This window comes from Anomaloglossus baeobatrachus, chromosome 6 (genome assembly GCF_048569485.1).
Source record: "Anomaloglossus baeobatrachus isolate aAnoBae1 chromosome 6, aAnoBae1.hap1, whole genome shotgun sequence".
In the NCBI taxonomy this organism is placed as follows: domain Eukaryota; kingdom Metazoa; phylum Chordata; class Amphibia; order Anura; family Aromobatidae; genus Anomaloglossus; species Anomaloglossus baeobatrachus.
In genome coordinates, this window is record NC_134358.1 from 238052848 (window position 1) to 238079129 (window position 26282).

The 26282-nt window shown below is 50.1% G+C and overlaps 1 protein-coding gene across 1 annotated transcript in view; it reads right to left on the reverse strand.

The window, feature by feature from the left end:
- The window catches only part of SYCP2L (synaptonemal complex protein 2 like), a 385988-nt gene that overhangs the window by 138247 nt on the left and 221459 nt on the right, over positions 1-26282 (reverse strand). Inside the window, exons 15-18 of the mRNA XM_075316073.1 lie at positions 6712-6838; positions 5775-5851; positions 5580-5637; positions 3273-3386 (exon numbers count right to left, since the gene is read on the reverse strand). Coding sequence (XP_075172188.1) covers positions 3273-3386; positions 5580-5637; positions 5775-5851; positions 6712-6838 — 376 coding nt within the window. The remainder of the gene's footprint in view (positions 1-3272; positions 3387-5579; positions 5638-5774; positions 5852-6711; positions 6839-26282) is intronic.

Below are 26282 nucleotides of genomic sequence, written 5' to 3' on the forward strand. Positions count from 1 at the left end.
CATCTTTAAGTGCAGCTCCATCTCCCACTGCAACTATGGATCTAGCTACAAGCCTGGAGATTGGAGGATGCCGCTTGGGACACTGGGTCCAGTCCTTGACCACGTCAGGGGGCAGGGATAACGTGTATCCTAAGCCGTTTGGAGAAGCGCATATCTGGATAAGTGTGGTGTTCCTGGACTGCCTCTCTGAAGGCAGAGTGGTCCAGAAAAATACGTGAAGCTGACTCATCCACTGGAGGAGCTGGGTGAGAAATAACCAACATTCTATTGATGGACGCTATAAGATTATTCACTATGGCGTCACCATTAGGTGTATCCAGATTGAGAGCGGTCTCAGGATCAGAATCCTGAGCCGCTACTTCCGCCTCATTACACAGAGAGTCCTTCTGCTAGGACCCTGATGAAACCGAGGGCCGCTCATAGTGAGCCCGCTTAGGCTGTCTGGGACTGACGTCTGTGCAGAGCCGTGACTCTGGGATGCGTGTGACATTCCCGGAGCTGTTAGTTGTTCACACTGAGGGGGGCCATGGATCAATGATTCAACAGTGCCCATGTTGTGAGAGACATGTCCGGACTGCTAGGCTTCTAGTATCATAGCCATAGTCTCAGAAAATCTGTCAGTAAATACTGCAGACAACGTCCTCATCCTCTGGCCATTAGCAGAGACTCCGGCTGAGTTAGACATAATGGGGGTCTATGTAACCTGCCGGCCGTATAGCCGTACATGCTGTACCGGCTGCATAGAAAAACATGTGGTTCTGCACCTTTGTTTTACACAGAGAATATGCTGATAACTCCTCCGCACAATCCAGGAGGGTATATACAACGTGCGACCAAACAGTGCAATGTATATAGTACAAGCATATCTATAAGTGCACTTCTGCACTAGTGGGGTTAGCACCACAGGTGCTGCTTAACGCCTGTTGCAGCGATTGTGTGACAATCAGAATGCCAGGGTCTTCCACACTTGTCTCTGTATCGTACAGAAACTGACACTAATGGCTGCCGGCGTCCCTGTAGAGAAGGAAGCCGTGGGCGTGCCTGAGAAAGTGCGGGAATCCGGTTTCACAGTGCACACAGTGAGAGGGGTGGAGTATGCAAAACATACTCCAGCTCTCAGCGCTGCTGTGCTATGCAGCGTCACGCCCCTACCCTGACTGTCAGGCCTGTGGGCGGTAACGAAGGGAGACTAGGCCCAGAAGCCGGGGACTCGAGTTAATAAGCGCGGCCGGCATATCAGTGCTGGCCGGCGCGGAAGTCCCCGGCGCACCACAAATCCCAGCGGCGCCTTAAATAAAAGTGGCAGCGGCGGTTAGCGCAGTAGTCACCCAATACACTAACACACCCAGCAACGCTGTGGTGTGCGATGGCACTAGTGCGGACAGCGCCGCTGTCCCTGGCGCACTAACACACCCAGCAGTGCTGCCGTGTGTCTGCGCGGTCCCCACAGGGACACAGAGTACCTCCATGTAGCAGGGCCATGTCCCTGAAGATACTCCGCTCCATGTCCAGCAGATACCAGGGGCTGTGGATGGAGCACGGTCTCAGTGCCTGGAGACCGATAGAATCCCACTTCACCCAGAGCCCTGTAAAAAGGGATGGGGAAGGAAGCAGCATGTGGGCTCCAGCCTCCGTACCCGCAATGGGTACCTCAACCTTAACAAACACCTCCGACATGAAGTGGGGTGAGAAGGGAGCATGCTGGGAGCCCTGTATGGGCCCTCTTTTCTTCCATCCGACATAGTCAGCAGCTGCTGCTGACTAAACAGTGGAGCTATGCGTGGATGTGTTCCTTCGCACAAAGCACAAAACTGGTGAGCCAGTGATCCCACTGGGGGTGTATAGCCAGAAGGGGAGGGGCCTTACACTTTTAAGTGTAATACTTTGTGTGGCCTCCGGAGGCAATAGCTATACACCCAATTGTCTGGGTCTCCCAATTAGGAGCGAAAAAGAAAAGTGTTTAGTCTGATGTGTAGAATACATGAAATAAATACATTGAATCAGAATGTATTTAATGTATAGGCCCCATGGAGGCTCGTTCTAGTTGTTCACGGCATATCAAAACCAGGTTTAGATTTCCCTTTGTAATTTAGTAAATTCAATCTGCACACAGGACTGCTGCTGGGCGACTAGAACAAAACTTAAAAAGGTACCTTCACACATAGCGAGATCGCTGCTGAGTCACAGATGCTGTGCCGCAACAACGACCTCGCCAGCGATATCGCTACGTTTGACACATTCCAGCGACCAGGCCCCTGCTGTGAGATCGCTGGTCGTGTCGGTACGGCCTGGACCATTTTTTGATTGTCGAGGTCCTGCTGGGCAGGATGCATCAGTGTGTTTGACGCCTTACCAACGACCTCGTTGACGACTACGTGGCTACAACGTCAAACACTACATCCCTAATCTAGGTCTGAATCATCACACTAGCTGCCGTGTGACAGGGTCCCAACGACCACAGAGATCGTTATACAGGTCGCTGTATCGTTGCTGCGCCATTGGGAAAATCTGACTGTTTGACATCTCACCAGCGACCACGTAGCAACTTACCAGCGATCCTTATCAGGTCGGGATCGCTATAAAGTCGTTAAATGTGATAGGGGGCTTTACTCTCCGCCAGTCTCGAAAACTAAGGGGTACTTTGCACACTACGACATCGCAGGTGCGATGTTGGTGGGGTCAAATCGAAAGTGACGTACATTTGGCGTCGCTGTCGACAACGCAGTATGTGAATCTTTTACATACGATTAACGAGCGCAAAAGTGTCGTTATCATATGATCGGTGTAGGGTCCGACATTTCCATAATTTCGCAGCAGCGACGGTACGATGTTGTTCCTCGTTCCAGCAGGCAGCACACATCGCTGTGTATGAAGCCGCAGGAGCGAGGAACATCACCTTTCCTGCGTCCCGGCTGCAATGAGGAAGGAAGGAGGTGGGCGGGATGTTTGCGTCCCGTTCATCTCTGCCTCTCCGCTCCTATTGGCCGTGTGACGTCCCTGTGGCGCCGCACGACCCGCCCCCTTAGGAAGGAGGCGGTTCGCCGACCAGAGCGCCGTCGCAGGGCAGGTAAGTGCATGTGAAGCTGCCGTAGCGATAATGTTCGCTACGGCAGCAATCACAAGATATCGCTGCTGCGATGGGGGCGGGGACTATCGCGCTCGGCATCGCAGCATCGACTTGCGATGTCATAGTGTGCAAAGTACCCCTAAGTGTGCAATATAAGCAGATGCATAGATAATCAGAATCTTTTTAGCAGTGAGTTTTTCCTCACCAGAGCCGAATAGTTTACGTGGTTTTAAAGTAATTTGCAACTCTTCATTACCGGAGCGCTTCCTTTTCTTAGAATCCCAATCTTTGCTTGAAGGGTGCAGCTCTTTTATCGGCTCTAATATGATATTAAAAAGGAGAGAAATCCATGTTACACTGATGTCAGATGTAGTGACACTATTACACCAATATTTGATAACTTGTAATAAAGCAGTGGCCAACACATGCACAGTATAGCACACTTTTCTATGTCATGGTAAGCAGAGTGGCTATTCAACCTCCAGCAGACAATTTCTGATTGAGTCCATCTGTTTCCTTGTATCGCTACAAGTTAGGGATCACTGTAGAGCTCCACATACAAGCTCCATTTGTGTCTTTCACGGATAGTGATGAGCGGTCCTGTAGAAGTTCGGGTTCTGCTGGAATTTAGCTCAAATCTGGGTCCACATCTTAACTTTTTCTAAAATTCATCCCGAATTCCGAATTAAATTGGAAGTTACTGATTGGGCAGTTTGACTCTTCGCCCACATACAGCCAGCGATAATCAGAACATTTCAGGGGGGAGAGAGGGTGGTGTGTGGGGTTTTTTTTTTTTTTAAATCGGACACACTACATCTAACAATGTTGTTTTTATCCCCAGTGAGAGCCAGAGACTGCAAGCGGCCCGCAATGGGCTGAGTACTGAGCGTACCCAAGCACCCCTATGCTCGATTGAGTGGTTAGCACGCGAACAGCACCTAAACTCTGACACCGTTTTCTGTTTCCTTTTTTATTTTTTAAGTGAGTGTTCGGTACGAACTCAAACTTTACAGTTTGGGTTCGCTCAGAGTTGAAGCCTATTAAACGTTTATGGGGCTGTTCACATGTCCACTTTTTTCATGGACTGAGCTGAGCTGTCCATGTAAAAATCGCAGAGACAGGTTTAAGGGCTCGTGTGTACGTTGCGTACTTACATGCATTTACGCTACGTATAGCACTGCAGCGTAAATGCATGCCTCCTGCGTTCACTGCACAATATATGAGACAAAGCTTTTTTGAACACAGCGATTTAGGTGCTAAAATTTTGACCCAAATCCGTGCGTTCATAAAAGCAGCATGTCAATTATTTGCGCGTTCTGGATGCAGCTCCCTCTTTATCTATGGTGGGGACAACAGCCATAGCGCATGAAATCTGCTTTTTGTCTACAAAAAAAATTTGCATTTATTATGCAGTGTTTCTGCAGCGATTTGAAGCGCACATGTGCTGTCAAATCACTGCAGAATATTAAACAGTTATGTGCGCATGAGCCCTTATACTGATCAGGTTGTAGAAGTGGCAATAAAAGTCTAGGTCTTTGAAAAAAGTTGGACAGCTCTCAGATACCACCAAGTGCTGCCCGTTTTTCACAGACTACTAGATAGAAGGTGGAGACATTTTTTATTCTCTCAGAGGGAAACTGATGAAATGCAGATCAAACTCCGATAAAATAAAAATATTCACAAAACTAAGACCGTTTTTTTAGTACATGTAAAAAAAAAAAAAAAAAAGACATGAATGCGCCCTTAATGTGCAGGATTTAAAACCAATAAATTAAAATACCCATGAGGTCTCTGCTCCACCCCTGGCCCAGAAGAAGCCCATAACCATTGGTGTTCTGCACACCTTTGTTCATATGCTTTTCTCTCCTGTTATCCATGCTCAGAGGGGATCCTTGAAGCTGCAAGGTCCAGAATCATATTTTGTGCATTCACCTATATATTTTTTCATCCATAAACATTAATTGTCTAGATAGCTTCTATTTTTGCTTGGACATTTGCCTTATAACTCTAATAAACAGATTGGACACTGCACCAGCTTTTCACCCTTATGTTTAGAGGTTGAAAGCGGATATGTATGGGGGTGTACCACTATAGTGATGGCACTTCACTTTTTATTTTTTTTATATAGGGTATACGTCTTTAGGGAGTACATATTTTGCGGACTACATGTTTTACCTTCTATACAACATTGTTTTGGAGTGTGCCTCAATTCAGACTTTACTGCATTCCTTTCATCTATTTGGGTGGATTCTTTTTCTGAGGGTTTGGTAGCAGTTCCCTTATAGAGGATTTTAGGATGCCCTTGCATTGCTAGCTGTTGCACACCATACACAATCTGCTAAAAGGATCATGTGGGTTCACCCTTCTGAAGGAGAGCCCTGTTCGTCAGTCGCTATCCTTTAATCAGCCATTGACCAGAAAAGCTTTCTTCCACCAGCAATTTATTTAGAAATGAACAACTGAGAGACTGGCAGAACCTTGGTGACTTAGAAAAAATAAAATAATAAAGTACCAATCTTGTCTTCACGGCTTTGAATATTTATTTTCTTTGAAGAATCCCGTTGTGGGGACTGAAAAAAAAAATAAAAAGTATTACATGTTCCACCTATTATGCTCTTTATTAAATCAACATTACAGAAATATACACAAACTTCCAGACATTAAAAGATATTCTATAGTACAAAATATTGTAGGGCTAAAACCGTACCTCTTCCGAAGGAACACTCGCAGAAGAGTTATCATCCAACGGATCCATGATGTCCTGGTCAGATAATGGTAAAGTTCCTGAAAAAAAAAGTTTGCATTCACATATTGTGGACATAAAAGCGATAAAGAACTGCTTTATAGAGCAATTATAGCAACACAAATGTATCATCTTTAAGTGTTTTTAAATGGTCGAGATGGTAATAATTGGATTTGTTAGATCATAAGAGCCTTTATTAAGCCAGAACACTAAAGGGGTCGAAAGCTACATGCGTAATAAGCAGTAATAAATTGTGAGCAGTAAATTATAGCTTAGTTACTGTCGGTCATGAGTTGTGGACACCTTTCTTGTCCACACTAGTGTCACTGATCTGATTGTGGTTTGTAAGACTCATGTATGTACAGCACAAAGACTCCATTCCCACATACTGAACACACTTCAAGGCTATATACATAATGTAGGTGTCACAAGCTGCACGATTTTAGGATTAAAATTCACGAATTTTGAGGTGTGGTTCTTGGTCATGTGGCAAAAACTAAGGCACAACTACTATGAGAAAATTTGTGATGAGGGAGAACTACCATGCTTGGGTGCTCAGTGCTTGTAATGAGCAGTTGGACACTCAGATAGGCGCCATTCGAGTATGCGTTTATAATGGAAGTCAATGGGAAGCTCAAGCATTTTTTCAGATTTCCCAGAAAATGATCGAGCTCCCAACTGATTTCTATTGTACTTGGGTACTCGAGTCGCACCCGTCCGGGAGCTCATACCAGCACCCAAGCATGGTAGTGCTAGCTCATCACTAGTGAAAATATACCCTCAAACTAAATGGCTATTATTATGTAGACCTCTTTCTGCATTGTCCAGAAGCACAAATATGCAATGTGTTATTTCTTCCTTTGTGTCACACTAATATTTCAATAATGGAACACACACCCACCTGAGGGCTGAGGAAGTGAATCCCCAGGGGTTAGGAGGCCTGAGACACCAGGGAGGTTTAACTTTGAGAAGGAGAGACTTTGTGCCACACCTTCCTTGTTTGTTTTCTTAACTTTAGACGATTCACCCTTTACATAAAAAAATAAAATATTTAAAAAAAAAATGAAAAATAGAAATTTTATCATATAGATATATTCAAAAAAATCAGAAGGCAGCACTGCATTTTCCTTCAGGTTTGTCTTAAATGGATATATATATATATATATATATATATATATATATATATATATATATATATATATATATATATATATATATATAAATATATAGACACACAGGTAGATAGACACACATATATACACATACAGACAGTTATTTCCTTCTGCTGCCCAAATGCAGCTCTGGCAAGAATTAAGAGACCACTGCACATTCTTATAAAAATCAGCTTCTCTACATGTCTGACAGCCATTCCATTCCAGTGTCCGTTTAATTCCAACCAGAGTACAGACCGGTAGAGGGTGAAAGAGACTGTCCAGTGACCGGGATGACAGTCATCTTATTTTAATGTCACTCAGCAACCGCAGGATGACATCAAGTGACCTACAAAAGAAATAGCAAATGGCAGCTGGGGTGAAGTGCATGTTAAGAGCAGTTCGTTCAGGCTCCTAGAGGCACAGGGCTCAAGTCATGTAAAGCTAGAAAAAAGCCTTTCATCAGTGAGAAGCAAAGGAGAGCCAAGCTTAGGTTTGCCAAAGAGTAAGGTAATCTTCTCTGATGAGTCTAATTTTCATCTTTGCCCAACACCTGGTTGTCTAATTGTTAAACTGAGACCTGGAGAGGGGTACAAGCTACAGTGTCTTGCACCCACTCTGAAATTTGGTGGAGGATCAGTGATCTGGTGATGCTTCAGCAAGGCTGGAATTGGGTAGATTAAACTTTGCGAAGGACGTATGAATTAAGCCACATACAAGGTTATCCTGGAAAAACAGTTGCTTCCTCCTGCTCAGGCAATGATCCTCAACTCTGAGGACTGGTTTTTCCAGCAAAACAATGCGCCATGCCACAAGGCTGGGTCAATCAATGTGTGAATGAAGGACCACCACATCAAAACTCTGTCATGGCCAGTCCAATCTCCAGACCTGAACCCCACTGAAAACCTCTGGAATGTAATCAAGAGGAAGATGGATAGTCACAAGCCATCAAACAAAGAAGAGCTGCTTACATTTTTGCACCAGGAGTGGCATTAGGTCACCCAAAAGCAGTGTGAAAAACTGGTGGAAAGCAGCCAAGATGCATGAAAGCTGTGATTAAAAGAAGGGAATTTTGTTTACTTACCGTAAATTCCTTTTCTTCTAGCTCCAATTGGGAGACCCAGACAATTGGGTGTATAGCTACTGCCTCCGGAGGCCGCACAAAGTACTACACTTAAAAGTGTAAGGCCCCTCCCCTTCTGGCTATACACCCCCCCCGTGGGAGCACGGGTCCCTCAGTTTTAGTGCAAAAGCAAGAAGGAGGAAAGCCAATAACTGTTTCAAAAACAAATTCAATCCGATAGACAATATCGGAGAACACAACTTATCAACATGAACAACATGTGCACCCGAAAAACAAATACCCTAAGAAAAAAACAGGGCGGGTGCTGGGTCTCCCAATTGGAGCTAGAAGAAAAGGAATTTACGGTAAGTAAACAAAATTCCCTTCTTCTTTTTCGCTCCTAATTGGGAGACCCAGACAATTGGGACGTCCAAAAGCAGTCCCTGGGTGGGTAAAAAGAATACCTCGTGATAGGGCTGTCAAGCAGCCCTTTCTTACAGGTGGGCCACCGCCGCCTGAAGGACTTGTCTACCTAGGCTGGCATCCGCCGAAGCGTAGGTATGCACCTGATAATGCTTGGTAAAAGTGTGCAGACTCGACCAGGTAGCCGCCTGGCACACCTGCTGAGCCGTAGCCTGATGCCGTAATGCCCAGGACGCACCCACGGCTCTGGTAGAATGGGCCTTCAGTCCAGATGGAATCGGAAGACCAGCAGAACGGTAGGTGTGAAGAATTGGTTCCTTGATCCACCGCGCAAGGGTGGATTTGGAAGCTTGCGACCCTTTGTGCTGACCAGCGACCAGGATAAAGAGTGCATCCGAACGGCGCATAGGCGCCGTGCGGGAAATGTAGATCCTGAGTGCTCTCACCAGGTCCAACAGATGCAAACCCTTTTCAAATTGGTGAACTGGATGCGGACACAAGGATGGTAAAGTGATATCCTGATTGAGATGAAAGGAAGATACCACCTTGGGAAGAAACTCTGGTATTGGACGCAGAACTACCTTATCTTGGTGAAACACCAGGAAGGGAGATTTGCAAGATAACGCCGCCAGCTCGGACACTCTCCGAAGAGACGTGACCGCCACTAGAAAAGCCACTTTCTGTGAAAGCCGAGAAAAAGAAATCTCCTTCATAGGCTCGAAAGGCGGCTTCTGGAGAGCAATTAGAACCTTGTTCAGATCCCAGGGTTCCAATGGCCGCTTGTAAGGGGGAACGATATGACAAACCCCTTGCAGGAACGTGCGTACCTTAGGAAGTTGCGCTAGGCGTTTCTGAAAAAATACGGATAGCGCGGAAACTTGACCTTTAAGGGAGCTAAGCGACAAACCTTTTTCCAACCCAGACTGCAGGAAGGAAAGAAAAATAGGCAATGCAAATGGCCAGGGAGAAACTCCCTGGGCAGAGCACCAAGATAGGAATATCTTCCACGTCCTGTGGTAGATCTTGGCGGAGGATGGTTTCCTAGCCTGTCTCATGGTGGCAACAACTTCATGAGATAAACCTGAGGTCCCTAGGATCCAGGACTCAATGGCCACACAGTCAGGTTCAGGGCCGCGGAATTCAGATGGAAAAACGGCCCTTGAGACAGCAAGTCTGGACGGTCTGGTAGCGCCCACGGTTGGCCTACTGTGAGATGCCACAGATCCGGGTACCACGACCTCCTTGGCCAGTCTGGAGCGACGAGAATGGCGCGGCGGCAGTCGGACCTGATTTTGCGGAGCACTCTGGGCAACAATGCCAGAGGTGGGAACACATAAGGTAGCTGGAACTGCGACCAATCTTGAACTAAGGCGTCTGTCGCCAGAGCTCGGTGATCGTGAGACCGTGCCATGAAAACCGGGACCTTGTTGTTGTGCCGTGACGCCATCAGGTCGACGTCCGGCATCCCCCAGCGGCGACAGATCTCCTGAAACACGTCCGGGTGGAGGGACCATTCTCCTGCGTCCATGCCCTGGCGACTTAGAAAGTCTGCTTCCCAGTTTTCCACGCCTGGGATGTGAACTGCGGATATGGTGGATGCTGTGTCTTCCACCCACGTCAGAATCCGCCGGACTTCCTGGAAGGCTTGCCGACTGCGTGTTCCCCCTTGGTGGTTGATGTACGCCACCGCTGTGGAATTGTCCGACTGAATCCGGATCTGCTTGCCTGCCAGCCACTGTTGGAAGGCTCGCAGGGCAAGAAAAACTGCTCTGATTTCCAGAACATTGATCTGAAGGGTGGACTCTTTCTGAGTCCACGTACCCTGAGCCCTGTGGTGAAGAAACACTGCTCCCCACCCTGATAGGCTCGCATCTGTCGTGACCACCGCCCAGGATGGGGGTAGAAACGACCTTCCCTTTGACAATGAGGTTGGAAGAAGCCACCACCGGAGAGAGTCCCTGGCTGTCTGAGAGAGGGAGACATCCCTGTCGAGGGACGTCGACTTCCCGTCCCATTGGCGGAGAATGTCCCATTGTAGAGGGCGCAGATGAAACTGCGCGAAAGGGACTGCTTCCATTGCTGCCACCATTTTCCCTAGGAAATGCATGAGGCGCCTCAAGGAGTGCGACTGTCTCTGAAGAAGAGATTGCACCCCTGTCTGCAGCGAGCACTGCTTGTCCAGTGGAAGTTTCACTATCGCTGAGAGAGTATGAAACTCCATGCCAAGATATGTTAGTGATTGGGTCGGTGTTAGATTTGACTTTGAAAAGTTGACAATCCACCCGAACCTCTGGAGAGTCTTCAGTGCCACGTTCAGACTGTGTTGGCATGCCTCTAGAGAGGGTGCCTTTATCAGCAGATCGTCCAGATACGGGATCACAGAGTGACCCTGTGAGTGCAGGACTGCTACTACTGCTGCCATGACCTTGGTGAAGACCCGAGGGGCTGTTGCCAGCCCGAAAGGAAGCGCTACGAACTGCAGGTGTTCGCTTCCTATAACGAAGCGTAGAAAACGCTGATGCTCTGGCGCAATCGGTACGTGGAGATAAGCATCTTTGATGTCTATTGATGCTAGGAAATCTCCTTGAGACATTGAGGCGATGACGGAGCGGAGAGATTCCATCCGGAATCTCCTGGTTTTTACGTGTTTGTTGAGCAACTTTAGATCCAGGACGGGACGAAACGACCCGTCCTTCTTTGGCACCACAAACAAATTGGAGTAAAAACCGTGACCTTGTTCCTGAAGAGGAACGGAAGCCACCACTCCTTCCGCCTTTAGAGCGGCCACCGCCTGCAGCAGAGCATCGGCCCGGTCGGGCGGTGGAGAAGTTCTGAAGAAACGAGTTGGAGGACGAGAGCTGAACTCTATCCTGTACCCGTGAGACAGAATGTCCCTCACCCAACGGTCTTTGACCTGTGACAGCCAAATGTCGCCAAAGCGGGAGAGCCTGCCACCGACCGAGGATGCGGAGAGAGGAGGCTGAGAGTCATGAGGAAGCCGTCTTGGTAACGGTTCTTCCTGCTGTCTTTTTTGGGCGTGATTGAGTCCGCCAAGAATCTGAGCTCCTCTGATCCTTTTGAGTCCTTTTGGACGAGGAGAATTGGGACCTGCCTGAGCCTCGAAAGGACCGAAAACCAGACTGACCCCTCCTTTGTTGGGGTTTGTTTTGTCTGTGTTGAGGTAAGGATGAATCCTTACCCTTGGAGTGTTTAATGATTTCATCCAAACGCTCACCAAACAATCGGTCACGAGAAAAAGGCAAACTGGTTAAGCACTTCTTGGAAGCCAAATCTGCCTTCCATTCTCTCAACCATAGGGCTCTGCGTAAAACCACGGAGTTGGCTGACGCCACCGCTGTACGGCTCGTAGAGTCTAGGACAGCATTAATCGCGTAAGACGCGAATGCAGACATTTGAGAGGTCAATGGTGCCACCTGCGGAGCAGATGTACGTGTGACTGAGTCGACTTGCGTAAGCCCAGCTGAAATAGCTTGGAGTGCCCATACGGCTGCAAATGCTGGCGCCAACGACGCTCCAATAGCTTCATAGATGGATTTCAACCAGAGCTCCATCTGTCTATCAGTGGCATCTTTAAGTGCCGCTCCATCTTCTACTGCAACTAAGGATCTAGCTGCAAGCCTGGAGATTGGAGGATCCATCTTGGGACACTGGGTCCAGCCCTTGACCACGTCAGGGGGGAAAGGATAGCGTGTATCTTTAAGCCGTTTGGAAAACCGCTTATCAGGATAAGCGTGGTGTTTCTGAATTGCGTCTCTAAAGTCAGCGTGGTCCAGAAAAGAGCTTAATTTACGCTTGGGATATCTGAAATGGAATTTCTCATGCTGTGAAGCTGACTCCTCCGCAGGAGGAGCTGACGGAGAAATATCTAACATCTTATTGATGGACGCTATAAGATCATTCACTATGGCGTCACCATCCGGTGTATCCAGATTGAGAGCGGTCCCAGGATCAGAATCCTGGTCAGTTACATCCGCCTCATCACCCATAGATTCATCCCGCTGGGATCCTGACCAGTGAGACGAAGTTGAGGGCCCCTCATAGCGAGCCCGTTTAGGGTGTCTGGGACTGTCGTCCGAGTCAGAGACGTCACCCTGGGGTGCGTGTGACACCCCCGGAGCACGGAAGTGTTCCAGTTGAGGGGGACCAGGGAGCAATGATTCAACAGTGTCCGTGGTCTGAGTTACTGGTCTAGACTGCAATGTTTCAAGAATTTTAGACATAGTCATAGACAATCTGTCAGCAAAAGCTGCAAACTCCGTTCCTGTCACCTGGACAGCATTCACAGGTGGTACACCCTGGGTCACGTCTAGCAGAGGCCCCGGCTGTGCAAGTGTCACAGGGACCGAGCACTGCACACAATGGGGGTCAGTGGAACCTGCCGGTAGAGCAGTCCCACATGCGGTACAGGCAGCATATAACGTCTGTGCCTTGGCACCCTTGCGTTTTGCGGACGACATGCTGTTGCCTCCTTGTAATCTAGGAGGGTATATAGCCGAGAACACCAGCGACCGTACAGTGTCAGTATTTGCAAACACAAAATACCAGGTACACAAACGGCACAAGTGGGGGTGAGCCCTTGAGGGCTGCTTACCGCCCGCTGAACAGCGGGTATGAGGCCGTAGAATCCCGTGTCTGGGTCTCCCCGTCTCCCCTCTGCAGCTCAGCGTGCAGGCAGGAATGGCTGCCGGCGTCCTGTGAAGAGGGGCGGACCGTGGGCGTGCCACAGACAAAAGTGCGGGAAACTGCGTCCCCCTGTGCCTAGTGTGAGGGCTGGAGTATGTAAAAAAGACTCCAGCCCTCAGCGCTGATGCTCTATACAGCGTCCCGCCCTCCTCCTGACTGGCAGGTGCGGAGGCGGGCACGAGACGAACTAGGCCGCAAAAGCCGGGGACTGTAGTAATAAGCGCGGCCGAGATATATGCATGGCCAGCGCGGAAGTCCCCGGCGCACCACAAGTCCCAGCCGTGTCACAGTGCGACTGACCCCAGCGGCCGGCGCGACCGTTCGCCCTGATCTACCCACTCAGCCGAGCTGCAGTGAGGAAATGGCACAAGCGCAGCAGCGCTGATCTCCCCGGCGCACTAACACACCCAGCAATGCTGCGGTGTGCGCGCGTATGCACGGGGACACAGAGTACCTTGACGGAGCAGGGCCATGTCCCTGACGATACTCAGCTCCATATCCAGCGGCTTCTCCAGGGGCTGCGGATGGAGCACGGTCTCCTGTGCCTGGAGACCGGTAAATCCCACTTCACCCAGAGCCCTAATGGGGGATGGGGAAGGATGCAGCATGTGGGCTCCAGCCTCCGTACCCACAATGGGTACCTCAACCTTAACAAACACCGCCGACAGAAAGTGGGGTGAGAAGGGAGCATGCTGGGGGCCCTATATGGGCCTTCTTTTCTTCAATCCGACATAGTCAGCAGCTGCTGCTGACTAAACAGTGGAGCTATGCGTGCGTGTCTGACCTCCTTCGCACAAAGCAAAAACTGAGGGACCCGTGCTCCCACGGGGGGTGTATAGCCAGAAGGGGAGGGGCCTTACACTTTTAAGTGTAGTACTTTGTGCGGCCTCCGGAGGCAGTAGTTATACACCCAATTGTCTGGGTCTCCCAATTAGGAGCGAAAAAGAAATCATGGTTATTTAACAAAATACTGATTTCTGAACTCTTCCTGAGGTAAAACATTAGTATTGTTGTTTCTAAATGATTATGAACCTGTTTTCTTTGCATTATTTATGGTCTGAAATCAATGCATTGTTTTCTTATTTTACTATCTCTCATTTTCAGAAAATAAATACAAAATGTATTGCTTGGAAATTCAGAGACATGTTGTCAGTAGTTTATAGAATAAAATAATTTACATTTTACTCAAAAATATACTTATAAAGAGAGACATCAGAAAACTGACAATTTTGCAGTGATCTCTTAAGTTTTGCCAGAGCTGTAAATTATAGGTCTATTCCCCCACCTTTGCAAATCAACATTTGCATCTTAGGCCTCAGTCACATGTCAGTATTTTCATTTTTCCATCAGTATTTGGATGCCAAACCAAGGAGTGGAACATTCACAGAAACTATAATTGAAAGACTGACACCTGTTCTGTGTTTTGGAGCCACTCCTGGTTCGGCAAATACTGATGAAATATATTAGTTAAAAATTCCTTCTGAATTTCTGAAATTTGCAGCATGTGTTGCTTATTTCCCTTGCAGATTTCAAGGAGCGTCAAATTTTCATTATTTTAGTTCCTTCGGTGTTTCACCCATTCAAATAAATGGAGGGGGGATATGCTGCTTAAAAAACAAAAAACACTTGTGTGCATTTTGATTTTTCCTGCCCAGAGACACATTTTAATGCAGAAAGGTCTGTAAATGCTTAATGAGTGCACAAACCTTAAGAGCAAGAAGAGACAAAAAATTATTAAAATCAAAGCACTTGAGGGCAGTAGACATGCACACAGATTCTTTAAAAAGCAGCTCGTCCAAAACCTGGCAGATTCGGTAAAATTTTTATAAGGACAATTATGCAAACCTTAAACTATATGTGCTGTGGTATCTGCCAAAATATGATGTCTGCTGTAACTTTTCCAAATTTTTTTCGCTTGTATTACACATTGTGACAAAGAAACTTCCGGGTCTCCCCAAAAATAAGACCTACCCTAAAAATAAGCCTTAGCATGATTTTACAGGATTTTTGGAGTATGCTTGAAAAATTAAGCCCAGCTTCACAAATAAGCCCTAGTTACAGTCAGGGAAGAAGTTAGGTGTGTGGTGTGTGGTGTGTGTGTGTGTGTGTGGTGTGTGTGTGGTGTGTGTGTGGTGTGTGTGGGGTGTGTGGGGTGTGTGGGGTGTGTGGGGTGTGTCTGGTGTGTCTGGTGTGTCTGGTGTGTCTGGTGTGTCTGGTGTGTCTGGTGTGTCTGGTGTGTCTGGTGTGTCTGGTGTGTCTGGTGTGTCTGGTGTGTGTGTGTGGGGTGTGTGTGTGTGTGGGGTGTGTGTGTGTGTGTGGGGTGTGTGTGTGTGGGGTGTGTGTGTGTGGGGTGTGTGTGTGTGGGGTGTGTGTGTGTGGGGTGTGTGGGGTGTGGGGTGTGGGGGGTGTGTGTGTGTGTGTGTGTGTGTGTGTGTGTGTGTGTGTGTGTGTGTGTGTGTGTGTGTGTGTGTGTGTTTCAGGGCTCCATTCTCTTAGAGACCCCAGTAGTTGTATTCTGAGGTTAAGACTGTGTAAGGACCTTTGATTACTTCATTCATGTGATCAAAGGTCTTTTAACCCCTTAACGACCCATGACGTACTGGGTACGTCATGGATCGTGTGCAGTTAATCCCCGCCCCATGCCGTGGGCAGGCGGCGGCGATCCGCGCACATATCAGCTGTTTTCAACAGCTGACATGTGTGCCTGCTAGTCGAGGGTGGAATAGTTTCCAGCCGCGGCCATTAACCCCTTACATCTCGCTGCCAAAATCTGGCAGCGAGATGTATATGCGCGCCGCCATGACAGTGACTTACCCCGCCCCCTTCGCAAATCTGAAGTTCTCAGCTCTGTAGCTGTGATCTGGAGATAGGGCAGAGCTGATTGCTGATCGCTATAGCCCCCTAGTGCCTATACACCCTCTTGTGGACCACGGGCTCCTCAGTTTTGGTGCAAAAGCAGGAAGGAGAAAACTTATAAATTGGTCTAGGGTAAATTCAATCCGAAGGATGTTCGGAGAACTGAAGACCATGAACCAAAAGAACAATTCAACATGAACAACATGTGTACACAAAAGAACAACTAGCCCGAAGGGCACAGGGGCGGGTGCTTGGTCTCCCAATAACAGCTAGAAGAAAAGGAATTTACGGTAAGTAAACAAAATTCCCTTTTTCTTTGTCGCTCCATTGGGAGACCCAGACAATTGGGACGTCCAAGAGCAGTCCCTGGGTGGGTAAAAGAATACCTCGATAAAAAGAGCCGAAAACGGCCCCCTCTTACAGGTGGGCAACCGCCGCCTGAAGGACTCGCCTACCTAGACTGGCGTCTGCCGAAGCATAGGTATGCACCTGATAGTGTTTCGTGAAAGTGTGCAGACTAGACCACGTAGCTGCCTGACACACCTGCTGAGCCGTAGCCCGGTGCCGCAATGCCCAGGACGCACCCACGGCTCTGGTAGAATGGGCTTTCAGCCCTGAAGGGAGCGGAAGCCTGGAAGAACGGTAGGCCTCGAGAATCGGTTCCTTGATCCACCGAGCCAAGGTTGACTTGGAGGCCTGAGAGCCCTTACGCTGGCAAGCGACAAGGACAAAGAGCGCATCTGAACGGCGCAGGGGCGCCGTGCGAGACACGTAGAACCGGAGTGATCTCACTAGATCCAAAGAGTGCAAATCCTTTTCACACTGGTGAATTGGATTAGGGCAAAAGGAAGGCAAGGAGATATCCTGATTGAGATGAAAAGGGGATACCACCTTAGGGAGAAATTCCGGGACAGGACGCAGAACCACCTTATCCTGGTGAAAAACCAGGAAGGGGGCTTTGCATGACAGCGCTGCGAGCTCAGACACTCTCCGAAGTGATGTGACTGCCACTAGGAAGGCCACCTTCTGCGAAAGACGTGAGAGAGAGACATCCCTCAGCGGCTCGAAAGGTGGTTTTTGAAGAGCCGACAGAACCCTGTTAAGATCCCAGGGTTCCAGCGGACGTTTGTAAGGTGGGACCATGTGGCAAACCCCCTGCAGGAACGTGCGGACCTGCGGAAGCCTGGCTAGACGTTTTTGAAAAAACACAAAAAGCGCCGATACTTGGCCCTTGAGAGAGCCGAGGGACAAACCCTTGTCCATTCCAGATTGAAGGAATGAAAGAAAAGTGGGTAAGGCAAACGGCCATGGAGGAAAACCGTTAACAGCGCACCAGGATAGGAAGATTTGCCAAGACCTGTAATAGATCTTGGTGGACGTTGGCTTCCTGGTTTGTCTCATGGTGGCAATGACATCCTGAGATAACCCTGAAGACGCTAGGAGCCAGGACTCAATGGCCACACAGTCAGGTTGAGGGCCACAGAATTCAGATGGGAAAACGGGCCTTGTGACAGCAAGTCTGGGCGGTCTGGAAGTGACCACGGTTGACCCACCGTGAGATGCCACAGATCCGGATACCACGACCGCCTCGGCCAGTCTGGAGCGACGAGAATGGCGCGACGGCAGTCGGACCTGATCTTGCGTAGTACTCTGGGCAGCATCGCCAGAGGGGGAAACACATAAGGCAGTCGAAACTGCGACCAATCCTGGACTAACGCGTTCGCCGCCAGAGCTCTGTGATCCTGAGACCGTGCCATGAAGGCCGGGACCTTGTTGTTGTGCCGTGACGCCATGAGATCGATGTCCGGCGTTCCCCAGCGGCGACAGATCTCTCGAAACACGTCTGGGTGCAGAGACCATTCCCCCGCGTCCATGCCCTGACGACTTAGAAAATCTGCTTCCCAGTTTTCTACGCCCGGGATGTGAACTGCGGAGATGGTGGAGCCTGTGGCTTCCACCCACTGCAGAATCCGTCGGACTTCCTGGAAGGCTTGACGACTGCGAGTGCCGCCTTGGTGGTTGATGTAGGCGACGGCAGTGGCGTTGTCCGACTGGATACGGATCTGCCTGCCCTCCAGCCACCGATGGAAAGCCAATAGGGCTAGATATACTGCCCTTATCTCCAGGATATTGATCTGAAGAGACGATTCTATCGGAGTCCAGGTTCCTTGAGCCCTGTGGTGGAGAAAAACCGCTCCGCAACCTGACAGGCTCGCGTCCGTGGTGACCACAGCCCAGGTTGGGGGTAGGAAGGATTTTCCCCGCGACAGATGTGGGTAGGAGCCACCACTGAAGTGATGTTTTGGTTGCAAGGGAAAGAGACGTTCTTGTCGAGGGAAGCCGCACTCTTGTCCCATTTGCGGAGAATGTCCCATTGGAGTGGCCGTAGATGGAATTGCGTGAACGGCACTGCCTCTATAGCTGCCACCATCTTCCCCAGGAAGTGCATGAGGCGCCTTAAGGGGTGTGACTGACTCCGAAGAAGTGATTGCACCCCTGCCTGCAGAGAAAGCTGTTTGTCCCGCGGTAGCTTGACTAACGCTTGCTGGGTATGAAACTCCATCCCGAGGTAAGTCAGTGATTGGGTCGGTGTCAACTTGGATTTCGGGAAGGTGATGATCCACCCGAACTGCTGGAGAGTCGCCAGAGCGACGGTAAGGCTTTGTTGACACGCCACCCGAGAAGGGGCCCTGACTAGGAGATCGTCCAAGTAGGGGATCACCGAGTGGCCCTGAGAGTGCAGGACCGCCACGACGGAAGCCATGACTTTGGTGAAAACCCGTGGGGCTGTCGACAGGCCGAAAGGCAATGCCACGAACTGAAGGTGTTCGTCCCCGATGGCGAAACGCAGGAAACGATGTTCGGGTGCGATCGGTACATGGAGATAAGCATCCTTGATATCGATCGATGCTAGGAAGTCTCCTTGTGACATCGAGGCGATGACCGAGCAGAGAGATTCCATCCGAAACCGTCTGGTTCTCACATGTCTGTTGAGTAGCTTGAGGTCCAGAACGGGACGGAATGACCCGTCCTTTTTTGGCACCACGAACAAGTTGGAGTAAAATCCGCGACCACGTTCCTGAAGGGCAACGGGGATCACAACTCCTTCTATCTTTAGAGCGTCCACTGCCTGAAAAAGTGCGTCGGCCTGAGCGGGGGGCGGAGAGGTTCTGAAGAAACGAACCGCAGGACGAGAGCTGAACTCTATCCTGTAACCATGAGACAGAATGTCTCTCACCCATCGGTCTTGAACATGTGGCCACCAGGCGTCGCCAAAGCGGGAGAGCCTGCCACCAACCGAGGATGCGGCTAGGGGAGGCCGATAGTCATGAGGAGGCCGTCTTGGAGGCAGTGCCTCCTGCGGCCTTTTGAGGGCGTGACTTGGACCGCCACGCATAGGAGTTCCTCTGGCCTTTCTCCGGCCTGTTGGACGAAGAGGATTGGGGCTTGGCGGAGGGACGAAGGGACCGAAACCTCGATTGGATTTTTCTCTGCTGAGGTCTCTTAGGTTTGGACTGGGGTAAGGAGGAGTCCTTTCCCTTGGATTCCTTAATAATCTCATCCAATCGTTCGCCAAACAAACGGTCGCCAGAAAAAGGCAAACCAGTTAAGAACCTCTTGGAAGCCGAGTCTGCTTTCCATTCGCGCAGCCACATGGCCCTGCGGACTGCCACGGAGTTAGCAGATGCTACAGCCGTACGGCTAGTGGAGTCCAGGACGGCGTTCATGGCGTAGGACGAAAAGGCTGATGCCTGAGAGGTCAAAGAAGAAACATGCGGAGCAGAATTCCGTGTGACAGCATTAATCTCAGTCAGACAAGCAGAGATTGCTTGGAGAGCCCACACAGCCGCAAAGGCCGGGGCGAAAGACGCGCCCGTGGCCTCATAAATAGACTTCACCAAGAGCTCTGTCTGTCAGTGGCATCCTTCAGGGATGAGCCATCTGCAACAGACACAACGGACCTAGCAGCCAATCTGGAGACTGGAGAATCCACCTTGGGAGAGTGAGCCCAACCCTTAACTACTTCAGATGGAAAGGGGTAACGCGTATCAGTGTGACGTTTAGCAAAGCGCTTGTCCGGGACCGCTCTGGGCTTCTGGACAGCATCCCTGAAGTTAGAGTGATCAAAAAACGTATTGCGCGTACGTTTGGGGAACCGAAACTGGTGTTTCTCCTGCTGAGACGCCGACTCCTCTACAGGAGGAGGCGGAGGTGAGAGATCCAACACCTGGTTGATGGACGAAATAAGATCATTTACTAAGGCGTCCCCCTCAGGTGTATCAAGGTTAAGGGCGAAGTCAGGGTCAGAGCCCTGAGCTCCCACGTCCGCCTCGTCTTCCTGAGAGTCCTCAAGCTGGGATCCCGAGCAGCGTGAGGAAGTCGGGGAAGAGTCCCAGCGAGACCGCTTAGCCGGTCTGGGACTGCGGTCTGGGACTGCGGTCCGGGCAGGAGTCCTCCGCCTGAGACCTAGGGGCCAACCTGGGAGCGCGCAGCGGCGCGGACCGAGAGGGGCCTGGAGGAGACAAGCTAACAGGGGCCGGGGCCTGTGGAAGGTCCGGTCTGGACTGCAATGCCTCAAGGAGTTTAGAAGACCATTTGTCCATAGACAGTGCAATGGATTGGGAAAGTGACAGAGTTTCTCAGCAAAAGAGGCCAACACCGGTGACTCTGTCCCTGCAGCCTGCTCAGGGGGAGCAGGGGGATCTACATGAGCCGAGGGGCCCACCAGTGCCCGAGGCTCCGGCTGAGCAAGCGAGGCAGGAGTCGAGCATTGCTCACAGTGAGGGTAGGTGGAACCCGCAGGTAACATAGCCCCACAAGAGGTACAGGCCGCGAAAGAAGGGAATTTTGTTTACTTACCGTAAATTCCTTTTCTTCTAGCTCCAATTGGGAGACCCAGACAATTGGGTGTATAGCTACTGCCTCCGGAGGCCACACAAAGTATTACACTTAAAAGTGTAAGGCCCCTCCCCTTCTGGCTATACACCCTCCCGTGGGATCACGGGCTCCTCAGTTTTAGTGCAAAAGCAAGAAGGAGGAAAGCCAATAACAGGTTTAAAGACAAATTCAATCCGAAGAAACATCGGAGAACTGAAACCATTCAACATGAACAACATGTGTACCCGAAAAAAACAAAAATCCCTAAGAAAACAGGGCGGGTGCTGGGTCTCCCAATTGGAGCTAGAAGAAAAGGAATTTACGGTAAGTAAACAAAATTCCCTTCTTCTTTGTCGCTCCTAATTGGGAGACCCAGACAATTGGGACGTCAAAAAGCAGTCCCTGGGTGGGTAAAAGAATACCTCGTGATAGGGCCGTCAAACAGCCCTGTCCTACAGGTGGGCAACCGCCGCCTGAAGGACTTGTCTACCTAGGCTGGCGTCCGCCGAAGCGTAGGTATGCACCTGATAATGCTTGGTAAAGGTGTGCAGACTCGACCAGGTAGCCGCCTGGCACACCTGCTGAGCCGTAGCCTGGTGCCGTAATGCCCAGGACGCACCCACGGCTCTGGTAGAATGGGCCTTCAGCCCTGAAGGAACCGGAAGCCCCGCAGAACGGTAGGTTTCAAGAATTGGTTCCTTGATCCACCGAGCCAGGGTGGATTTGGAAGCTTGCGACCCTTTACGCTGACCAGCAACAAGGACAAAGAGTGCATCCGAGCGGCGTAAGGGCGCCGTGCGGGAAATGTAGATCCTGAGTGCTCTGACCAGATCCAACAAATGCAAACCTTTCTCAAATTGATGAACTGGATGAGGACACAAGGAAGGTAATGTGACATCCTGATTGAGATGAAAGGGGGATACCACCTTAGGGAGAAACTCAGGAATCGGACGTAGAACCACCTTGTCCTGGTGAAACACCAGGAAGGGAGATTTGCATGACAGCGCCGCTAGCTCGGACACTCTCCGAAGAGACGTGACCGCTACTAGAAAGGCCACTTTCTGTGAAAGACGAGAAAGGGAAACATCCTTCATAGGCTCGAAAGGCGGCTTCTGGAGAGCAATTAGAACCTTGTTCAGATCCCAGGGCTCTAACGGCCGCTTGTAAGGAGGGACGATATGACAAACTCCTTGCAGGAACGTGCGTACCTGAGTAAGTCGTGCTAGGCGTTTCTGAAAAAATACAGATAGCGCTGAGACTTGTCCTTTAAGGGAGCTGAGCGACAAACCTTTTTCCAACCCGGATTGCAGGAAGGAAAGAAAAGTAGGCAATGCAAAAGGCCAGGGAGAAACTCCCTGAGCAGCGCACCAAGATAAGAATATCTTCCACGTCCTGTGGTAGATCTTGGCGGAGGATGGTTTTCTAGCCTGTCTCATGGTGGCAATAACCTTTCGAGATAATCCTGAAGACGCTAGGATCCAGGACTCAATGGCCACACAGTCAGGTTCAGGGCCGCAGAATTCAGATGGAAAAACGGCCCTTGAGACAGCAAGTCTGGTCGTTCTGGTAGTGCCCATGGTTGGCCTACCGTGAGGTGCCACAGATCTGGGTACCACGATCTCCTCGGCCAGTCTGGAGCGACGAGGATGGCGCGGCGGCAGTCGGCCCTGATCTTGCGCAGCACTCTGGGTAACAATGCCAGAGGTGGGAACACATAAGGTAGCCGGAACTGTGACCAATCTTGCACTAAGGCGTCTGCCGCCAGAGCTCGGTGATCGTGAGACCGTGCCATGAAAACCGGGACCTTGTTGTTGTGCCGTGACGCCATCAGGTCGACGTCCGGCATCCCCCAGCGGCGACAGATCTCCTGAAACACGTCCGGGTGAAGGGACCATTCCCCTGCGTCCATACCCTGGCGACTGAGGAAGTCTGCTTCCCAGTTTTCCACGCCTGGGATGTGAACTGCGGATATGGTGGATGCCGTGTCTTCCACCCACGTCAGAATCCGTCGGACTTCCTGGAAGGCTTGCCGACTGCGTGTTCCACCTTGGTGGTTGATGTACGCTACCGCTGTGGAGTTGTCCGACTGAATTCGGATCTGCTTGCCTTCCAGCCACTGCTGGAAGGCTTGTAGGGCAAGATACACTGCTCTGATTTCCAGAACATTGATCTGAAGGGTGGACTCTTCCTGAGTCCACGTCCCTTGAGCCCTGTGGTGGAGAAACACTGCTCCCCACCCCGATAGACTCGCGTCTGTCGTGACTACCTCCCAGGATGGGGGTAGAAAGGACTTTCCTTTCGACAAAGCGGTGGGAAGAAGCCACCACCGAAGAGATTCCTTGGCCGCCTGAGAAAGGGAGACGTCTCTGTCGAGGGACGTTGACTTCCCGTCCCATTGGCGGAGAATGTCCCATTGTAGTGGACGGAGATGAAACTGCGCGAAAGGGACTGCTTCCATTGCTGCTACCATCTTCCCTAGGAAGTGCATGAGGCGTCTCAAGGGGTGTGACTGGCCTTGAAGGAGAGATTGCACCCCTGTCTGTAGTGAACGCTGTTTGTCTAGCGGAAGCTTCACTATCGCTGAGAGAGTATGAAACTCCATGCCAAGATATGTTAGCGATTGGGTCGGGGTTAGATTTGACTTTGAAAAGTTGATGATCCACCCGAAACTCTGGAGAGTCTCCAGCGCAACGTTCAGGCTGTGTTGGCATGCCTCTTGAGAGGGTGCCTTGACAAGTAGATCGTCCAAATACGGGATCACAGAGTGACCTTGAGAGTGCAGGACTGCTACTACTGCTGCCATGACCTTGGTGAAGACACGTGGGGCTGTCGCCAGACCGAAAGGCAGGGCTACGAACTGAAGGTGTTAGTCTCCTATAACGAAGCGTAGAAAACGCTGGTGCTCTGGAGCAATCGGCACGTGGAGATAAGCATCCTTGATGTCTATAGATGCTAGGTAACAAGAGCTTTATTTTATCTGACTTAGACTGTCACAAATAAAGCATAATTTATTCACAAAGATAACCTGAGTTAATAGATCTATTACTAGCGCTAAAAAAGACCGGCTTCATCTATTCTCCATATACTTTCACTCCCTTATGGGATTCCGGTTCTAAAGCTGCTGATAGTAAAAGATCTAATCATTCCAAATACCTTGAGGGAAGACAAACGGCCGCAATCAGTTCCAGGATCTCATGAGTCGGTGAACCTAGGAACCAGGAGCAATCATCTCCCCAGGATACTCAGCCTAACATCGGATAACATCAGCCGAGACAACCCCTTATCCTCCAGAGAATTTACATGATCATCACCGAGGTTGTGCGAGGGCGCACAACCTAATCAGGTGAGAAGTTTTCATTACACTATAATTAAATTGTGCCACGGGTGCTTCTCATAGCGCTATCTTTATCTCTAGGTAATCTCCTTGAGACATTGAGGCGATGACGGAGCGAAAGGATTCCATTCGGAACCGCCTGGTTTTTACGTGCTTGTTGAGCAGTTTTAGATCCAGAACGGGACGGAATGACCCGTCCTTTTTTGGCACCACAAACAAGTTGGAGTAAAAACCGTGACCTTGTTCCTGAAGAGGAACGGGGGTCACCACTCCTTCCGCTTTTAGAGTGGACACCGCTAGCAGCAGAGCATCGGCTCGGTCGGGAGGTGGAGAAGTTCTGAAGAAGCGAGTTGGAGGACGAGAGCTGAACTCTATCCTGTACCCGTGAGACAGAATGTCTCTCACCCAACGGTCTGTGACCTGTGGCAGCCAAATGTCGCCAAAGCGGGAGAGCCTGCCACCGACCGAGGATGCGGAGAGAGGAGGCCGAAAGTCATGAGGAAGCCGCCTTGGTAGCGGGTCTTCCGGCTGTCTTTTTTGGGCGTGACTGAGTCCGCCAAGAATCTGAGCTCCTCTGATCCTTTTGAGTCCTTTTGGACGAGGAGAATTGGGACCTGCCTGAGCCTCGAAAGGACCGAAACCCCGACTGTCCTCTCCTCTGTTGGGGTTTGTTTTGTCTGGGCTGAGGTAAGGATGAATCTTTACCCTTGGAGTGTTTAATGATTTCATCCAAGCGCTCACCAAACAGTCGGTCACGAGAAAATGGCAAACTGGTTAAACACTTTTTGGAAGCAGAATCTGCCTTCCATTCTCTTAACCACAAGGCTCTGCGTAAAACCACGGAGTTGGCGGACGCCACTGCCGTACGGCTCGTAGAGTCTAGGACAGCATTAATCGCGTAAGACGCAAATGCAGACATTTGAGAGGTTAAGGGTGCCACCTGCGGAGCAGATGTACGTGTGACCGTGTCAATCTGTGTAAGACCAGCTGAAATAGCTTGGAGTGCCCATACGGCTGCGAATGCCGGAGCCAATGACGCGCCAATAGCCTCATAGATGGATTTCAACCAGAGCTCCATCTGTCTGTCAGTGGCATCCTTAAGTGCCGCCCCATCTTCCACTGCAACTAAGGATCTAGCTGCAAGCCTGGAGATTGGAGGATCCACCTTGGGACACTGGGTCCAGCCCTTGACCACGTCGGGGGAAAAGGATAACGTGTATCCTTAAGCCGTTTGGAAAAACGCTTATCCGGATAAGCGTGGTGTTTCTGGATTGCCTCTCTAAAGTCAGAGTGGTCCAGAAATACACTTAATTTGCGCTTGGGATACCTGAAATGGAATTTCTCCTGCTGTGAAGCTGTCTCCTCCACAGGAGGAGCAGGGGGAGAAATGTCCAACATTTTATTGATGGACGCTATAAGATCATTCACTATGGCGTCACCATCAGGTGTATGCAAATTGAGAGCGGTCTCAGGATCAGAATCCTGATCAGCTACCTCCGCCTCATCATACAGAGAGTCCTGCTGGGACCCTGACCAGTGTGATGAAGTCGAGGGCCGCTCATAGCGAGCTCGTTTAGGCTGTCTGGGACTGTCGTCCGTGTCAGAGCCATCACCCTGGGATGCAAGTGACACCCCCGGATCCCGGAGCTGTTCCAACTGAGGGGGACCAGGGAGCAATGAGTTAACAGTGCCCATGGCCTGAGTTACTGGTCTAGACTGCAATGTTTCAAGAATTTTAGTCATAGTCACAGACAATCTGTCAGCAAAAACTGCAAAATCCGTCCCTGTCACCTGGACAGTATTCACAGGAGGTTCTGCCTGGGTCACCTCCAGCAGAGGCCCCGGCCGAGCAAGTGCCACAGGGGCCGAGCACTGCACACAGTGGGGGTCAGTGGAACCTGCCGGTAGAACAGCCCCACATGCGGTACAAGCAGCATAGAAAGCCTGTGCCTTGGCACCTTTGCTTTTTGCGGTCGACATGCTGTTGTGTCCTCTGAGTAATCTAGGAGGGTATATAGGAGAGAATCACCGCGACCGTACAGTGCAATGTATAGCTGCAAGCA